Raw genomic sequence first — 19994 nt, 5'->3', positions numbered from 1 at the left:
ACTAATATGGCTGCACTATTATTAATATCATTTTATCTCTCAGATCTCTGTCAGTTTCCCATGTAATTCTTGTTACCTAATTTTTCCACTTGAATTTGGATCTATGACTAGGACTGCCTTGAACAGGTTGTGGCACCTTGGGAAAGACATCCAGTCTCCCTTAGCCTCAATTTTCTGTGCTGTATAACATGACGATGATATCTCAATGCCCGTTCCGTTTTTCCTAGCTCACAAAACTATTAGTACTTTTATTGTTAATGTTACTGATGGGAAAAAGATGTCAGAAACATACTTTCTAACTCAAAAAAAAAAAAAAGGCAATATGCTGAGCCTTAGTGTAATTAATAGAATGCAACAAATAATTGGTGGAGCAGCTATGAAATTTATGATTAGATGAACTACCATGTTGACTACCATGTTGGATATTTACAGTATGAGTGGGGAAACCTGGCCAGATACATCACTGAACAAAGTCTGCTGAGGAGATCCAAAGTTCGCGTGGTTTTTATAAAGTGCATTCTCATCGCTACTTCCTGTTTTTAAAACAGTGTTGAAAGTGGAACTAGTGCAATATCACAACTTATTCTTGCCCTTCTTTTGGTACATATAAAATCAGGAAGTCTAGAGAAATTGAAAAGCCAATCTGAAGTGATTAATATTTCAATTTCTAACTCAGAGTTATTTATTTGGATGAGTTTTTGTAAAATCTGTGGGTATTCTTAAACTCATGCAAAGTGAAGTGATGTCTTCAGATTTTTCAGTAGTCAGGCAGCATGGCTCTTTTGTGTCTCCTGGGAGCATATAAATGCAAAATGCTTTAATATTTCTACTAATAATATTAATATAGTAATAATAATAATATGTGGATGAATGTGTTATAGAAAGAAAAAGTGGAATACTAAATAGGCATGCATTACTGAGATAAAGTAAAACTTAAAGTTAACATGACTTGTAGTTAACAAAACGCCTGATGTACTAAGTTGTATAGAAATAAGAATAAGCAAACATTATTTACATTGTACTCTACCAAATCTAGAATGTCATGGGTTACTGAGGAATGAAAATATAGAATATGATTTAAAATCCCTCCAAATATTCCTGAAATAATAACACAGAAGACTTATAACATTAGAGCTCTACATTCCCTTTCTGAGGACAACCTGAAATTGACACGTATGTTCCTAGAAACACAGCTGCATCCAGATACTGGGAAACAAGTCATGATGGGAACTGGGATGTGAGGGTTTCCTCTGACTTTAGGCTGGGTGGGCTTTGCAATGGGATAGCTCCTCTAGAACTTCTTTCATGAAGACTGAAAAATAAGACCATCATAGCAGGGGCATCACGTTGCACAAATCTAGGGGCACCATTTGCTAGAATGCAGTGCTGATATCCTAACCTGTCACAAATGCTACCTTTCCCTGAATTTACTTAAGAACATAAATGGAGTAGTCTAGCCAAAGCCCTTCTGCTCCAAGATATACTCCGCACATTGTAAGAAGCACTTCCAGTTTGAGATTCAGTCTGATTAATCATTTACAATATTGTGTTGATTAGCTTACTCATCATTTCCATTCCCCGCTTTCATATCCATGTAAGAGAACCACTGAGAGCATGGGTGTTTTGAAGGAGACAGGCAAAGGAGAGCTGATGAATGCATGCTCAGAACTTTTAACTCTGAAGAGATGATGCCTGAACAGGGTCCACAGTAGAGAACTCTGGCAGCCAAAATATGGACTGAATCATAGGATACCTTGGGCTACAGAGAGGAAGAAGCATATTAGGATGTAGGCAAGGGAGAAATCAGCAGTTGAAAGAGGATAAAGAAAGAGCTGTAGATGGGATTCAAAAACAACTTGCAAAATTTTGCTCAGAAACTGCTCTATTCACCACAAGAAGTTCCTGACAGGATCAGTGAGCATAACTCATATCTGGACTCACAAGTACAGCGGTTACAAGTACTGTGGTCAAATACAGATGTCATTTCAGTCCTGTCAGATCTCCTTCCTGCCTTGTCCTTCCTGCCTCCTCCTATACCTCCCTCTTCCTGCAGGGTGTCTTGCTTCCCTGTCTTACATTCAGTTCTTGCATAGAGGACATATATGCATTGTGCCAAGAAAAGCCCTCCTCCCACATTCTTTCCATGACATCCTCTGAAGTGTCATCCCCTACCAGCATTAGGGAGGTTAAAAGGAATGGCCTTTCAGTCAGTCATCCCATCAGATGAGGCAAGCAAGGTGATCAGACTTGTGATCAATCAGTCAAGTGCCACCTCATTCATGAAAGCCATCATTTCTCTTTTCCTTGAATTCCCCTGGTACTTTATTTTTCCTTTCACAACACATTTCCTTACCTACCTTATAATAGCACAGTTATTTGTATACTTACCTTCATATTGCCGAGCCCTTTGTCTGCAGTGCCCTACGTACCCTGACAGTGCTCGCATGAACTTCTTTTGCAGGTTTTCCCTATCTCCATCTCCTGGTTCTACTGAGCTTGATGCCCCGGCTCCTTGTCCCATTGGGTACCTCTCTGCTCTGATTTAGTTATTGATTTGTTTCTTTTATCACCTTCACCGTAAGATACTTGGTTAAAAAAAGACAATCTCCACTTAGCACGTAGGAGAATTTTAATAAAGCCTGCATGAATTTATTTTTTCTTCCAGGAGAAATATTTTAAGAAGATTTTTTTCTATTTTTTGTGTTTCCCTCAGAGCAATATAGGGCCCTGCGAAAGAAGAAAGCCCCAAATACTTGTAAACTGGTATGTAAACCATTCCATACCAATTTTGGGATGGTGTTAAATGAATGGCATTCTTGAAGAAAACACAAGGGAAACTTCCTGAAGAAATGGAAGAAGCAGAGGAGAGAGGGGAATCAACGAAATGTGAGGAGAGGGTCAGGTGGGAAAGCAAGTAAGGACTAAAGGAGAGAAAGAATGAGGAAATTAAGGGAAATAACATTACCCCTCCAGTATGGGGAAGATGAGCCAAGTGGAGAGATATGAAGAAGGTTTTTGAAATGCATTCTGCAGCCAGTCCCAGAGAAAAAAGAGGCAGTAAATACAGATAAGAATCATTTTAGGTTATCCAGTCTTTTGACAGTAACATATCCCTAGGCAAATTATGGATTGATTGTGAAATCAATACAAGAATGCAAATTTTGATTCTACAGTCAAATTTGTGCAGACTTTGAGGAAGTAATATGTCCTGTAAATGCCCCATGACTGGGCTATGTAAATATTGTGGATTCATGCTCTTGGTCAGGAAACAGTGGCTTTAGCCAGACTGACCTCCCACACTGCTATTACATTATAAGAGCATCCTTAGTGTTTGAATCTAATGGGCGACATAGAAGAGCAAAGCCTTGAAGGAGAGCCCAGATATTCCTTTAAAAGATTTAAATTTTCACCATAGATAGCCCCAAATCCCTTGGACATTAGTACAAACCAAAGAATTTCATTGTCACTTATTTTCCTAAATATTTGGTAAGTCTTCTTGAGCTCCAGATTTTCAGCCTATCAGAGCTGAAAAGGACCCTACATGTCATAGAAATTCTCTTGGCCACTCCTGCCCCTCACTGTCATTTTTTCCTGATGATGAGACTGAGGTCCATTTACTTGTACAAGATCACAAAGGTGAGCATTACAAACAGTGCTGGCAGTAGAAGCCATCTTGCACTGTTTTCACTAAACCAGGCTAATTAATCATCAATGCAAGTATTCCCTTATGACATGAGAAATTCCCTAGATTTTCATTCTTTCACTAATCTCTGCTTCCTTCATGGAGAAATACCTTGAGTAACCCATGCTTTTTGTAGTAGGCATTTTCATAAATACCAAAGATTTATAGATTTTCTCTTTGCTATTTTCAAATAGTAAACTTCTACTAGGCTAAGGAAAATAATGGACTAAAGAAGAAGTAATAAGTATATAGAATACAAACAAAAACATATTTACTATCCTGTACTGGACCAGGGGATATAACCATTTCTATTATCTGCATGTGATTGTTTTTATATTTTTAATAGTTACATAATAATCTAGACTTATTTTAGTTATATAGAGAGATGGGATCCTTTGTAACTACATTTGTGATTTAACTCAATGCATTTTAAATCCTCCTGATCAGAGTAGCTATTATGATTCTATGGGATAAAGGAAAAAGCATTCTCTTTTTTGCTTCAAATTTTTGTTTTATTCTTATTGAAAGAGTTCTTCAATTCCTGATTAGGCATATGTTTTTATAATACATCATTTATGTAGTTCCATAGAAAGGAAAAAATAAGCAAAATAAATTGGTTAGTGAATTACTAGAACATTTTTCTTGTAAGCAATTTTGTGAATATAGCTGAAGCAGAAATAAATCCCACATATTTAAAGGGTACATTTATATTAATAAATATGCATTTTTGGTATATATATGTATATGTGTGTGAAACCATCATCACAATCAAGATAACAAACATATCCGTTATAGTATTTGGTGTAATCCATCTCTCCCCTACCTTGTCCCTAGGCAATCATTGATCAGTTTTCTGGAATTATGTTTGTTTGACTTTCTACAATTTTATGTAAGTGAAATCATACAATATGTCTTTTTGCTTAGTTTATTTCACTCAGCATAATAAATTTGAGATTCATTCATGTCGTTACATGTACCAGTAGTCCATTCCTTTTTATTGTCGAGTAGTATTTTATTATGCGAATAAACTAGAATTTATGTATTTGCCTGCTGATGAACATCCAGGTCTCTTTTTTTAGAAGAAACTGTGTTCCACCTCTTTTTGCCCAGTGTCCTTGGGAAAATTAATTAATCTCTCTGATGCTTATTTTTCTCTTCTAGAAAAAAGATGCGTTTAATCTTATAGGATTCGTAAGGAGTAACCCACAGGACATATTGCCTGGCACATAGTTAATACTTAATAAATATTAACTTCCTTCCTAAATTGTCATTCATTTTCATCACTGGTATCAATTATCAGGAATATATTCTTCCTATTAAATAATGCTTTTTCTCTTTTGTAATCATTTTAGTAGCCACCTAGTTTGACCATTACGGAGATTTTAGTCCCATTGTCTGTCCAATAACATAGTGGTGGCAATACAATTGGCTCTTTAAAATCAAATCCTTCTCTTTGATTATATTGGCTCCCATAACTGACTGGTCACCATTTGTGTGCTTTTATGACACAGGCCCAATGCCAGCTACAGACTATCTACAAGGCAAGACTTGGAGGCAACCACCAAGCTAAAAGGGTATCTGCTTCTAAAGGGTCAGAACCCATGTTTGCATCACAAATGTACCTATTATAATGAGATGATATGTCGAGTGGCTGGTAAAAGGGGCATTTGAAATTTAAAATCTCCCACACTTAATTTTTCTGCCTAAATCAGACTGCTTCTAGTAAAATAAATACATAAATAAATTAATAAATATATGTATGTATGTATTGGTTTTCTCATTCTTCATATTCTTCATAAATAGAACCAAGCTATTTAATCTGTCACATGTCTGTTGGCATGGGCAGTGGACAATGGAATTTTAATTGCCTCCTATGGATATTGTGAGTGCGAGTGGGGCAGAGGACTGAGCCTATTGCTAAGGAAGACACAGTGGCTGTTCGATAAACATTGGGACCTGGGTCTTTTACTCTGGTGCCAATTCTACTCAAGTCAATTTGACCTTATTCACAGAAGTGTTTGGTCACCTCCAAAGAGTGCTGGTGGTATTTTGCATGTGTGGTCAAGAAGGAGGGTTAGGTAGCAGTTCAGTGGAGTTGTGAATTAAGCAGCATACATCCTATAGATTAGTTGGCATCATCACTTTTACACAAGGAGGTCTGTCATTGCTGTCTGGAGTTTCTTAAGGGTATTAGGAACTACACAGGCTATGTAGTCATTGCCTATCAACTTTTGAAGTCCTCTGGCATGTACAGTACTATGCATACGTAGAGGCCCCTTCTTCTTCACTACTCATCGAGGCAGACTCTCTTTTACGCATTTCATGTTTATATCTTAATGATCAATAGGCATGTTTTACTCCACCAAGAGTTTTTCATGGCAAAGTGTATATTTCGAATAATATAATGTTTTTCTATTTTATCAGGATAGTACTTTAATATGCAGAAGGCTACAAATTCTGATACCTCAATGGAAACACTGAATTCCACCCGCCAAGGCACGGGAGCTGTGCAAATGAGAATCAAAAATGCCAACAGCCACCACGACAGGCTGAGCCAAAGTAAATCCATGATCCTCACCGATGTTGGGAAGGTTACTGAACCCGTAAGTCAAATACCCCAAGTTCCTTATCATACAGAATTTTGTGAAACAACAACAAACAAAAGAGCTAATTATCCTCATTTTATTTGTTTTCCTAATGTGCAGGAGAAAACTGCTTTTGCAATGCATTTTATCTTGCCTACTTATAGTCATAATAATATCCCCAATTGCGAGACAAGAGCTGGGCCTAATCCAGAGTGATAAAGTGGATTTGGAGCTAGACTGAAGAGCACCTTTGACTCATTTTAAGGGCCTCTACTATCATGCTTCAGTGTCATAAAAATAATGAGGTTATGCTAGCATGTGGTGTTTGTACTTCCAAATACAGTATATCACTTTGAAAAGCCAGAGGCTAAAATTAGCTAAGAATGAACTGGGGGGGAGGGGGGAACCAACTTAAAAAAAATCTCTTCCTTAAAATCTCCCAATAATATGTGATACTGGGAATTAAGATTTGATTTGGGATGAGCTTAAATGATGGGAGTGGTGTGGCTATTTAAGGTTTGGAGAGGAAGCCATTTTGTCTCGGTAATGTGTCATTAGGAAGATTTGAATTAAAATAGTTAGAGATGAACTCTATTGCCAATTGTTGTCCCTGCCCCTGCACACATCCTGAGCCACTAAACACACTGATTGTGATGAGTCTCCTCTGGTTAATTTTCTTCCATAATGGTGGTAACTTGCAGCTGAGGCCATAGGATGTTACAAAATTATTTATGCAATGTTAGCCACTCTTTTGGACCCCAGATCTATTTTGTTTCTCGCAGTGAGAGCAAGAGCAAGAAATAGGTTAGCTGGGACAGGCTGTGAGTCCCAGTCACCCTGCAGAAACATGTGAGCTATTAATTGAGTGTTCTGTTAATATGGTAGGGGCCTATGAAATATTCAGCTCCCTAACTGAGTTATTAAATGAGATAAACTTGCTGAGTAGCATGTTACTGATTATATTTATTCCCCATATTTCACTCGAATTTCAACTGCAAAATTAACCCACAGCAATCTCAGGAGCTTGAGAAATATATGATTTTAATCATTCTTTCTTCAGGTGTCATAGACAAATTTAGTACTAGGAAGCTAGTGATTATATTTTGGGAGTGAGAAATCCATCCTTAGATAAAGAAACTAATGAAAGATTCATTTTCCTTTATTTTTTCATTGAAAAGTATTGTCTGCTGGGAGGCACAACACTGCTAGCCTGACTTTGCTTTTAAAACAGCTAAAATGTTCCTCAACTATGAACTTGAGACAGTGGTTAGAGTAAATTATTGGAATCTCTATAATGTATTATCAGTAAGAACTGTACCTTTGAAAAAGTTTAAAAGTTAAGTATATTTAATGATGCCTAACATATTTTATTGGCTGTGTTTAACAAAAGGCACTATGCCGCAGTTGTTTTTGACAAGCATGAAAACATCACAGCATGAGACTGCAAAAGGAATTATGGAGAGAAATTACAAGTGATCCATCTCTCAATGAATTATCCACCTCAATAGCCCGCAGAACTCAGCTACCAATTAACACCTACTTTATTACATGTTGGGATGTACTTAATAACTTTCATGTGTTTATGCACTATTACCTTGACTGATGCCTCTTGTACAATTAGGCATAATTGGCATATCAATATGCAAAAGTTAAAAGGATTAACCCTCTTAAAACTAATGAGCATTTCTGTATCCAGCTGCTAAATGAGACAAAATTAGCATTTTTCACTTTTGGGCAGGATTTTATCATGCAGTTTCTCATTGTTGATATTACCTTGTTACATAACTTTAGTTTGGGGGGTTGTATGCTGGACTGTTAGAGAGAGTAAGAGTTTTCCAAAGTTAAATTAGCTATAATTATCCCAGCTTTTGTTTCCTCATTCTTAGCCTGGGCAATATGTATTCCTTGACAAGGAACAAAAATAAAAGTTACTTTTGGTTATGTGTGCTCAGTGCATAATTATATAAAAGGGATATTTTAGTGAGGCTATGTCATTTCACCGAGAAAACTTGGCTCAGAGATGCTGTATTGAAAGCTTGCCATGACACTAATTTTCTTTCTGTCTCAGTTCTTTTCATCTTTTTTCCATGCACAATTTTCTGACTAGATACTGACAGAATGTAAAGTATTTTGGCATATTTATTCAAACAAGCCTGTTAAAGTTATCTGCTCAAGCTAAACTAAGAACTTGATTTTTCAGGAGCTGAGGGCTGGGGTGAGGTCAAACGGGGAGGTATTGAATTTTTGAGAAGTGGGAGGAGATGGATGTTAAGAAGGTGTACACATGTTCACGTATGCTTTATTGTCATAGAGACACACATATTTAATCTGTGCAGAGAAAAATAAGTACATAGAGATTGTATATGTTATATATCCTATTGAATATATATAATATACTTGCTCACTAATACAACAATTATGTGAATACAAAATGGACCTACAGTAAAAAATACGAGAATCTGATCATTGTCATTTTCAAGGTTTGGTTCTTTACAAAACTGATAATATGTTCTGGGGTCAAATCAGTTATACAATTTTGTCATTAATTCTTAAGTTCCTCTTTTTTTTGTTTTGCTCAATTAAAAATATTTTTGATATGACTGCAAACTCAGAACACAATCCTAAATTTTCCTATATATATAGCCTACATTCTTGATATCTTAAATAAAAGAGTATGTTGAAATACCAACATAAACATTTATTTGTCCCTTAGCTATGCAAACACAGGTAAATTTGCTTTTTAAATCAACAATTTTGATTACCTTAATGCTACAGGGAAATTATGCAGTAAAACAGGTATTGATAGTCCCTTAATATTTTATTGGTGGTGTGCACTGTTTTCTTTAGCCACTACATTATCACTTTTATTTGGTTAATAAGACCAATGCTTTTCAAGATTCAAAGAGGCTACTTTGCTACATGGGAAGTGTTGGAGAGGCGGAAACTTTGCACATGGGGCCATGTGGTTAGCAAGAAAATCACCTCTCTGGAAGAGAGATCTGGAGCGCCAGTGTGAGCCCTCTTAAGGGTGGACTGCTTTTTTACCCGAATGTGCTTAGCACAGAAGCAGACGGCTCAGTGCACGTAAAAGGGGGCAGGTGAAGCGTGCCTCTTTAAAAGCTAAAAAGGCTAATGAGAGATCCAACAAAGAGCTAATGCAAAAGGTTTAACGTTTGCTTTGATGTTATTTATAAGAGGGATGCTCCGTCATACTAGAGGTTTAAAATAGATATTAATGAAAAGTTTAAATAACCCAAATCTGAAAACCACAGACACAGGGTTTAGCAGGCAAGAGCTGTTTTGGCATTTAATGCTGGTGTCTTAAGCAGCAATGTGTATGAATATTAACCACTCTCATCTTGTAAACCCCACAGAAGTGCCTGACTTCATTCATGGCCATTGTGAATAGGGAAGTATCTTTTTAGTGGTGTTCAGTTAAAGACTTAGTTCGAAGCATTCTTAAATGTTAACGTTAATATAAGATTATTTTTGCTTCCTTTAACAGTCTGGGCTGGTTCATTTTTCTTTTTAATACATTATTGGAAAAAAGAGAAAATTTTCTTTTGTTTCTTACTTCTGCAATTATAGGACACTTGCCAAAGTTGTGGCTAGCCCAAAAGGCAGACATAAAAATTGCTGCTAAAAATATAAACCTTCTGTTTAGCAGAGTTTTTGAGAAATGTTATGGGATTGTAGGGTTTGTCCATGTTTACTTCAAATCAAGCTTATAGTTAGGTTGGAGGCTTTGTTTGTATAAATTGTCCTGAAGTGGATTCTGATATTTAATTAAAATGACACTAAATCACATTGAATTGATAAGACTTGGCATCTCAAACAAAGGTAATTGCCCGTATTGGTTTTGTACTAAAATAGCGCTGCTTGGAAAATGTGCAGCCAACACAGACTGTCAACTCCATTTATAGATCAATATGTGAAACCATTGATCAGGCAGGCATGTGTAACAGTAACACTTTGCATTTATTTGTTGTTTTTATACCACATTAAGGCTTACAGGATTATAGGCTTCCTAAATATTTTGACTTCCTCATAAATATATGATCTGTTGCATGTTAATTAAATGAGAGTCTGCAGCCATTTCTAAAATTGTTTTTACTTTGATGATTTCCTTTTATTGCTGTGGATCGGATGATCTGAAAATGGATTAGTTTCCTTCTGCATAAAGATTATTAAAGCTTATTTTAATGTGTCCTATTTAGTGTAAGATATGGCTGCCTTTTTGCTCTGAAAAACATAGATACAGACAATTATTTTCTCTCAGTGAGTAGCTGATTTATTTTTCATTTTTTTATTTTTATTTATTTTTTATTAACTAGTCATTCTCAGTGCTCAGGGTAGAATTATTTACTGACATGTTTTGTACACCCTGTAGATAACCGGTCTTCTTGATTTACCCTGATAGAATTGGTTTTCTCTCTTTTCTTATTATTTGCTCTGTAGTGCAGGCATCTACTCAAACATTATGTAGAAAATAAACTGATCATCTCAATTAAATTCTAGACACACATGCAAATATAATTTGAATTATATTTTTCTGATTCGAGAACAAGCCTTATGAACTGTTCTTATACACTGCCTTCTGTAGTTGTATCTTTCTTATCTCATCAGTGTAAGGACAGTGTTTTGCTCCTAATCTTTATTGGACTATTGTGGATGACATTTGTGAGCCATTTTGGTTTATAAGGAAAAGCTGGAGGACAGTGGAGTGAGACTCTCCATAGATCCAAGCCAAGATATGACTACGCAATAATGCATCTTCCACTGCAATTTTCTTTGCCACTGAGAGGTCAATTTTGTTGAGAAATCTTTTTATAGCCTCTATATACATTAATAGTGCAACTTTCAAGACAGTATTTGGCTAGGTATATAATATTAAAATGAGAAAAGAAACAAGATTACAGAAACCAGAAAATATACGAAATTCAAGGGTTACCTAAGGGAACAAGACTGAGGTACTTTGAAATCTTCCTGTAGAGGAGACAAAAACGTTGATTAGCTCGAATTTTGACTTGTACATCAACTGTTCTAGGGTGGTGAAGACAATTCAAAAACCTTCCTTGTTCTTGCCATCCTCTGTCATGTCATGCTGTGAAAATCTTTAACTCTGTTTACCAAGCACACATTGGACTTGCCCAAAAGTTCAGAAAGTTTACGACGTCATTGTAGAGCTTATACTTCAAATAATGAACCAGGGCTCTCAAACTTGCGCACATGGCTGTGCAGTTTCCATTTTAACTTGAGCATAGCTAAATTTGTTTATAATCTCCTACTGATTGAACATGGCGCTGAATGTACATGAGATACATTTTTTTTTAAGTTAGTCCTCTGATTACTAATTTGAATCCAAAACTCTAACCTTGTTAGCATCTGGACTTATTTCCATAATAACAACCCCTTCAGAACCTACAAAGTAATGAATAATTGACAACAAATGAAATGTTTTGATAGTTGTCGGCACAAAGCATGTTTAATGTTTTGTGTTGCTTCCTAGCTAATTATGTAGATGACACATTTGTCAGACCTTGACTGCCATTAGAAACGTGTTTCCAGAGGGGAGAAAAACAGGCTATTCATAGAGTAATTAACTAGAATGCTCAATGACCTGTGAGAGATTCAAATCGCTGCCAGTTCAGACATTGTTTTGTTACAGAAGCAGAGGGGTAATTAAAATTCCAAATTACAGTCCTATGATGGAGCATTTGTTTGTTGACAGTATACTCTTACTCTAGTTTGTTAATTCTTTTTTAAATTGCTTCTAATCCATTTTATAGCTTTAGGAGTTCCCGTCTTTGAATTTACTGACAACTAATATTATGGTAAATTGTACTTCAGTGAAGTACTGCCTACCTCACAGTTCCAAGAGAGCACAAGGTGGGTGGGATAAAATAGCTCTTTCAGTAAACTGACATATCAGGTGCTGTCAGTAGGAACACGGCTAATGTGGAACGTCTTGCTAAAAGCTCTGTTCCCAATTCCGTGTTAGGGGAAAATGCTCTGATAAAACTACAGAGATAAATAGGAAAGAACGTACACTGGGAAAGGAGGAAGAAGCCTAATCCTCCCACAAGAAATAATTGATTAAAGTGAGTTGTTAAGAAGACCGAGGAGTTAGAGCTGAGGCAGTTTTGGGGTACTGTGGGTGTTGAGTGGTGTTGATTTAAATGTAGAAGATCCAAGGCTGCAGGGATAGCTCCCGGAGATTGCACAGAGAATGGCGTGTTTTACTGCAATATCGTCCATCTCAAGGCAGAAACAAACCACAGGATAATGGGTATCACCCATAATTTTTTCAAGCACATATTGGGATAGTTGACAAATGTAGAGTGTTAAAACAGCCAAAAAACTTCAACATAAGTGAAACGTTTATTTAGGCTCCTGAAAGTGAGAATATAGTTTTATTAAAAAGATCTGACAGAAGTCACATGGGGTTTGGTGCAGGCGAGCTGGCAGCGGTATCCAGTGAACGCTGATTATCCTGAAGTCACTGTCAGCTAGGATTGATTTTCTCTCTCTCCGTTTATGTAACGGTTCCTGTAATACAGCTGACCCCGATTCACGTTACCTTGTCATTTCTCTGCATGGATCAGAAAAGATGAGCTGAAAATAGCAAGACACTGACCTTGAACTTGCCAGAAAAGTGAGAAGTGACAGTGGGGTTTTTCTGTAGTTCATATACAAAGATTAAGGCAAACAGTTTCTCTGTTGAGTTCACTGTAGCAGCACAAGGGGGCAGAGCAGTACTAGAGATTACAGGTAAAATAGATCCTATAACCAGCATGTAAAGACTAAAATACCAAGTCAGAGCCAGAGGTCTCATTTTTACATCTTATTGTAGACATAAAGGAGAATTACTGATGAATCAAAGTCTTGGGTCCCCTGATGTTCATAATCAGTAATCTAAAAGTGTACATTCTAATTAGCAAAGGTTACCTAGTACTCTGCATGACGACAACTATGCTTTTCCACTAAATGATTTGCACCATCTCTTATTTAATTAATATAATACTCCTCACTGTTAAAATAACTTTGGAAACATAGTCGATATTATTAAAAGAGTTTTGTGACAGACTTCCAAGGTGATATGTGTCCTTTTATGAGCAGTTGTATCAGAAGGTGTGAGCATTCTTTTTATACTTATAAAATATGTGTAAAAATTAGAATGGGAGTGTGTAGCCTGCTTATATGCACCTATTAATAGGTAAAATGTGTGTTAGAAAATGGCATTTGTTCTTTGATTTGTGTTTGTCTATTCAGTATACATTTTTTCATTTTAATACTTTCCTCAGTTTCCAAAAATATCCTTTAATGCATCATCATTATAATCATGATTATTCTGTTACACAAGATGACCGTTGCCCTTTACTTTCTGGACTTAGTTAAGCTAAATTCATTGTTGTCCCAATGCTGAATGTTTCTCATAACTGACACTCTGTCCACACTCTAAGAACCTGCCCAGTGAAGCTGAGAACTGAAGCAGGTTGACAAACAGAACACCAAACACTGACTCAATTATCCCCTAGGTTGCAAGTGCCTTATGTGACAGCACAACTGCATCTTTGCGTGTATGATGGCATCTAGTAGCATTTTTGCAACCTTCACAGTAACTAGCTCCTTTCCTGCTTCAATTTAGTGGATTCTCTCTCTCTCTTTCTTTCTTTCTCTGCCACACACACACACACACACACACACACACATTATACACACAAACCACATGTGATTTTTGTATTCCTGGAAGAAGGAAAAATAACCATATATATATAAATATTTACAACCTGAATTATCAAGATAGCCTCAGGACTCCTGTAGATTTAACTCAGGATAAATTGACAATGTTAAGATATGAGAAATAAGTAGAATTCCAATATGTTTCAAGGATGGGAATAGATAGGGAACCATGCTGTTGCCAAGAATAAGGCTGAGAAAGTTCAGAATACCTTCCTCATTACAGAAATTTTGAATACCTGGTTTCTGGCTTCAGGTGGAAGGAAATGTCTTTGTGTTTCAAGCACGAGTCCTCTGACTTAGAAGGATGTGGTGGGTGTGGGTGGAGTGGGGTGGTGGTGGATTTACAGTTACAAAAATTGTGGAAATGTGATGTGCTTGAAGGCAGTGCGTGGAACAGTTACATTCCTTTATAGTTGCACCATCTACTTTGCATTGCTGCTCCTCAAAGTGTGCAGAACACCTCTCGCTTGCCCTCTGCTAGGTGGTAGAAAGCCCATCTCTAAACGGTTGATTAGCCCCTGCTCTGAGGTCAAGGCAGACATAAAGGTGTTGCTGCTGAAACAGTTCCCCAGAGATGTTTTCCCCTCCCGCCCTCCCTACAAGTGTAAGGCTTTTAATAAGGGACTGTAGTCCCTGATGTGTTCAGATTCAGTTTATTGTTACCATCTGTTTAATTACCCTCTCAGGTTTGTGTTGGGAAGCATGAAAGTATTTTACCCAGCCTTTGAATCCCTGCGTTCTTAGAGAGATGTGGGTAAAGTACATGTCACTGTTCAAAGAGTGTATTAAAAACTGATAAGCAGAATCATCTCCAAACAATAACATGTAAAGAGAAGGCATTATTTTTTACATTAATCCATGTTGCAAGTAATTAACAAATGTACAGAGATGTAGCTCTGTCGCAGAATTAATGTCACTTCCTTTCTATGCCATCTCATAGGCTTCTCTTTTGTGATAGTGAATTCTTCGGATCCCCATTCTCCTTCAACACAGTGGCAATAAGTTTATTGGGGAAGAGATATGGGATTGGACTTGCAGCAGAGTGGTTGGATATCATATGCCAAGCAGGTTTAAGGATGTGCTGAAGTTTAAAGAGAAGTCGTATCCTGAAAAATAAGGACAGAATTTGAGAGGAAGGTGAAAAAAAAACAGAGGGAATTCAGAATTTCTTTCTTCCTTTTTATTCTCCTCCTTCTTTTTCTCTTCTTCTTCTTTCATCTTTCTTACATTACATCCTATTTTTTCTGGAGAAGTCCCAGGATGTTTCCAGTGGCCACTATTATCACCACTGTATTTGGTGCCTGTTTCCACATTCAAAGACCTTTGATAACAAAAATTATACTTGCTTATCAGTTTATGTACAAATTATTTTATATACCAGTATGTGGGTGAAATTAAAAAAAAAACACATAAAATTAAACAAAACCAAATTTGAGTATATAAGCATCAAAATGTTTGAGAGATCTGACAGGGAACTCTGAAAAGCAATAGGAAATAAATGAGGTATTTTTACTTCCTAAAGAGAACAAAGAAGGTAAATGGCTACTCATGTTTCATTTCTATTCACACCTTAGGAGGTTCTTTCAATAAATGAAAATTTTTTTGGACTTTCAAGATGATATTACATTGTGTTTGCAATACTCAGAAACAATAGTTTTGTCTTTATGTAAGTGCCACTCCGCGATACAATAAACATAAGTTACCAAAATAAGGGGTTATTTTCATACATTTATGAAAAGAGCAGTGCTCTTCTTTCCTTACGCTCTTACACTATCTCAGTGAAGGAAGAGCCGTAGGGATGATACCAAATTTCCCTCTACTATATTTGGGCACCTGATCCTGCCTTCTTTCCCACAGGGTAAAAGAAAGCTGCAGTCTTCGTATTTCCAGTGAGAAGGGACATGTGTCTCCTTGCACTGAGTTGTCTTAGATCATATCATGTAGCACAAAGTGACCCACCTAGGAAGACAGGAAAGCAAAGTGACAGTTTTGTTTGCTCTAATGTAAAATCCAATATCAAAACAGAGGGGCAAATCTTAGAGGCCTACTGCCAGGCCACACAAATTAAATAGTGTAATTTGATATTGTGTGCTTTAACCAAATGTATTCAAGGCATATTCTATAATCAGCAGCAAAACTTTAGTCAATAAATATGGTTAACTCAGTTTAGGCAAGCCAAGTAAAACTACCACTCTTTTTATAATCTATAAGAAAGTGAATCTGACTGCTACTTGGTAATACATCACACACTCTCGTCTTATCTATTGATCACAGCCTGACAATGGGTAACCTTTCATGGCAACTTCCTCTTTTACCGTGAATTATTGACAGAGCTAATGCCAATAACATGTGATAAAATAGACAAGACAGAAGTTTACATTCCTGGATGTGCTGGCTATAACCTCCTTGCTTTTAATATCATAGTTAAAGGAAAGAAAGAAAGAAAATGTTTTCTTTCTTATCTTGAAAATACTAATGAATTCGCTTTCACTTTACCTCAGATTATTAATGTGGCATGCTTCTAATTCTATACCAAGTGGTAAATAAAGCCCAGTCCTTCAAGGGACATTGTTATTGTTGCTTTCACCTTAGTGTCCTCTAGGCCTATTAATGTATAGCTCCTAGGAAATGTTCCTTTGAGGGTGTGCCCTGATGCCCAGCATGGATAACCTTCTGTTCTCCAAGGGGTCACCATCTCCACTCTGCCTCTGCATGTGTCTGTCTGTGAGTCCCCAGAAAGGTAATTGGGGGAGCAGGTTGTCTTAGTTTGCCAGGGCTGCTGTAACAAAGTACCACAGACTGGTTAACTTAAACCACAGGAATTTGTTGTTTCACAGTTTTGGAGGATAGAAGTTCAAACTTGAGGTTTTGGCAGGATCTTGCCTTCTCTGAAGTCTGTGGTGTTCATTACGCCTTCTCTGCCTCTCTCACAGGCCATCTGCCTCCTTCTGTCTCCTGCAGTGTCCAAATTTCCTCTGCTTATAAGGACTCCAGGCCTACTGGGTTACAGCCCAGCTCGATTCAGTGTGGCCTCATCTTAATAGGATTTTCGATATCCTATTTATAAAGGGTTTCACAACTGCAGGACCAGGAGTTAGGACGTGAATGTGACCTTGTGGGGGACAAGATTCAATCCGTAACACAGGTCAACTGACTTCCTCCCTCCATTCCTCCCTCCCTTCCTTCCCTCCATTCTTTCCTTCTTTACCTCTTTCCTTCTTTCCTACAGATGTTCATTGACACCTACTGTATATCAAGGACTGTTTTGAGAGCTGGCTATTCAATACAGGCTCTAGCTCCCTTGGAGGTTACATTCAAGTGAGGTACAATCTTTATCCTTCCATAGCCCAGGTTCTGCCATTTTAGCTTACTAGATGTCATCATCATCATTGTCATTGCATTTGTACTCTCTGTTGTCATTGTTACTGCAACCACCACCTCCTCACTGTTAGCATTAGTGCTAGCATTGTGTTCTTGCACTTTGTCACAAATATTTTATACTGTACTTGCAAATGACCTCTGAAATGAGAACTTCATTCTCTCTCCACTTCCTAGGGATTGAATTTCTAGGGTGTGAATCTCAAATGACAAGCTATAGGCTTTTACTTTGAAATAATGTGCAAAGTCCACCCTATATTAACTTAATTTGAACCTTCCTTTGAACGCTCACCTATTTCCTATGTCTTGCCTTGTTGTCAAATACAGGTAATTAATGTACTTCTTTTTTGGGTAACAAATCAAAGTGTGAGTACTTTTATATGCTTAAATTTTTCATATCTTTTAGTCATCATTCATTCTTTATAAATTTTATAATTTTTAAAATTAGAGCAGTTTTAAGTTTTTAGAAAATTTATGCAGATAGTACAGAATTCTCATATACCCCACTCATACACTGTTTTCCCCATTAACATTTTCTTAAAGATTTATTTTATTTATTTCTCCCCTTTGCTTGTTTTTTTTAAATTTTATTATTATTATTATTTTAAGATTTAGTTTATTTCTCTCTCCTTCCCCTCCCCAGTTGTCTGTTCTCCGTGTCCATTTGCTGCATGTTCTTGTCCGCTTCTGTTGTTGTCAGCGACACAGGAATCTGTCTCTTTGTTGTTGCGTCATCTTGCTGCGTCAGCTCTCCGTGTGTGCGGCGCCATCCCTCAGCAGGCTGAACTTTCTTTTGCGCTGGGCAGCTGTCCTTACTGGGCGCACTCCTTGTGCGTGGGGCTCTCCCACGTGGAGGCACCCCTGCATGGCACAGAACTCCCTGCGTGCATCAGCACTGCGCATGGGCCAGCTCCACACGGGTCAAGGAGGCCTGGGGCTTGAACTGCAGACCTCCCATGTGGTAGATGGACGCCCTATCCACTGGGCCAAACCGCTTCCCTGTTTTTTTTTTAAAGATTTATTTATTTTTCATTTATTTCTCTCCCCTTCCCCGCTCCCCCCACCAGTTGTCTGCTTTCTGTGTCCATTCACTGTGGGTTCTTCTGTGTCCACTTGTATTCTTGTCAGCGGCACCAGCAATCTGTGTCTCTTTTTGTTGCATCATCTTCTTTTTGTTGCATTATCTTGCTGCATCAGATCTCCATGTGTGTGGCCGACCTGGGCAGGCTGCACTTTTTTCATGCTGGGCGGCTTTCCTTATGGGGCACACTCCTTGTGCATGGGGCTCCCCTATGCGGGGTACACCCCTGTGTGGCATAGTACTTCTTGTGTGCATCAGCACTGCACGTGGGTCAGCTCCACATGGGTCAAGGAGGTCCTGGGTTTGAACCTTGGACCTCCCAGGTGGTAGACGGATGCCTTATCCATTGAGCCAAATCCGCTTCCCTCCCCTTGTTGTTTGTGCTCACTGTCTGCTCTCTGTGTCTGTTCCTTGTTTGCTTATGTTCATTTTAGGAGGTGCAGGGAACCGACAGGACCTCACATGTGGGAGGGAGGTACCCAATGGGTTGGCCACCTCTGCTCCCTGCTTGTTGTGTCTCTCACTATGTTTTCTCATTGTGTCTCTTTGTTGTGTCAGCTCACAGTGCCAGCATGTCATGTCAGCCCACTGTCTTGCTTGTCTTCTTTAGGAGACCCCAGGATCCAAACCCAGAACCTTCCATGTGATAGGTGAACACCCAACTGCTTGAGCCATATCCCCTTTCACCCCATTAACATTTGACATTAGTCATCACCCACTCTTTTGTCCCTCTCCTAAGTCTTTTTTGAATGTAAGGTAAACCATTATTTGAAGTTGAAACACTTTTTATGCATAAAAATAAAATTATTAGTATGTTTACTTGATGTCTATGATTGTTTTTGCTCTCAGTATGAATATTGAATACAGATTCAGTTTAGATTTTTAAAGAGCTTTCAAAATTTTCATCATGATCTTGACTTTAAACAAAATTTACTTTGAATCTCCACTTTGTATCTGGCTGGACCTTGTCTTCCAAGTTTCCCTGATATATGAGAGTAAATTATGGGAGGAGTGAGAGGGGATCTAATTTACAAACCTACCAAATCAGTCCCTATCGTTAGTGCCATTCTTGTCTATTTAAGAGGAGCACGCCAGCACTGTCCTTAAAATGCATTGCTGACCTCGGGGACTAATGTGTACTCTTACTAAAACAAAAGTGATAATACTAACCATGAAGCAAAGATCAGAGAGCGTCGTCTCGGTTGGCAGTGGGAGATGCCTGGAGATTTATTCTATTTGGGAAAACAGAAATAAAGGGGGGAAAAACTTTTTAGAGAGTAATTTATTCAAATTGCCTAACTTACTAGGACCCAAATACAGTAACAGCCACACATTAAAATAACTAGTTAGTTAACAAGTTTAAAGATTTAGCTCTAAGTCAAGGTGCTTCTTGAATCTCTCTGATGACTTGATCCTGCACAAAATAAGCTCTACTGAGACCTCATATGTCCTTATTTCTCTTTTCAATGATTGGACAGCAGCCTTCCTATGAGAAAGGACTAGAAAACTGGAATCAGATTCAGGA

The 19994-nt window shown here is 37.7% G+C and overlaps 1 protein-coding gene across 2 annotated transcripts in view; it reads left to right on the top strand.

The window, feature by feature from the left end:
• The window catches only part of ARHGAP15 (Rho GTPase activating protein 15), a 653844-nt gene that overhangs the window by 32859 nt on the left and 600991 nt on the right, over positions 1-19994 (top strand). For both annotated transcript variants that reach the window (XM_004480409.4, XM_004480410.5), the window contains one exon: positions 6107-6285. In XM_004480409.4, the coding sequence (XP_004480466.1) occupies positions 6121-6285 (165 nt within the window). In that variant the 5' untranslated portion in view covers positions 6107-6120. The remainder of the gene's footprint in view (positions 1-6106; positions 6286-19994) is intronic.

The sequence above is a fragment of the Dasypus novemcinctus genome, chromosome 7 (genome assembly GCF_030445035.2).
Source record: "Dasypus novemcinctus isolate mDasNov1 chromosome 7, mDasNov1.1.hap2, whole genome shotgun sequence".
Lineage (NCBI taxonomy): Eukaryota > Metazoa > Chordata > Mammalia > Cingulata > Dasypodidae > Dasypus > Dasypus novemcinctus.
This window is presented reverse-complemented; position numbering and strand designations above follow the sequence as displayed.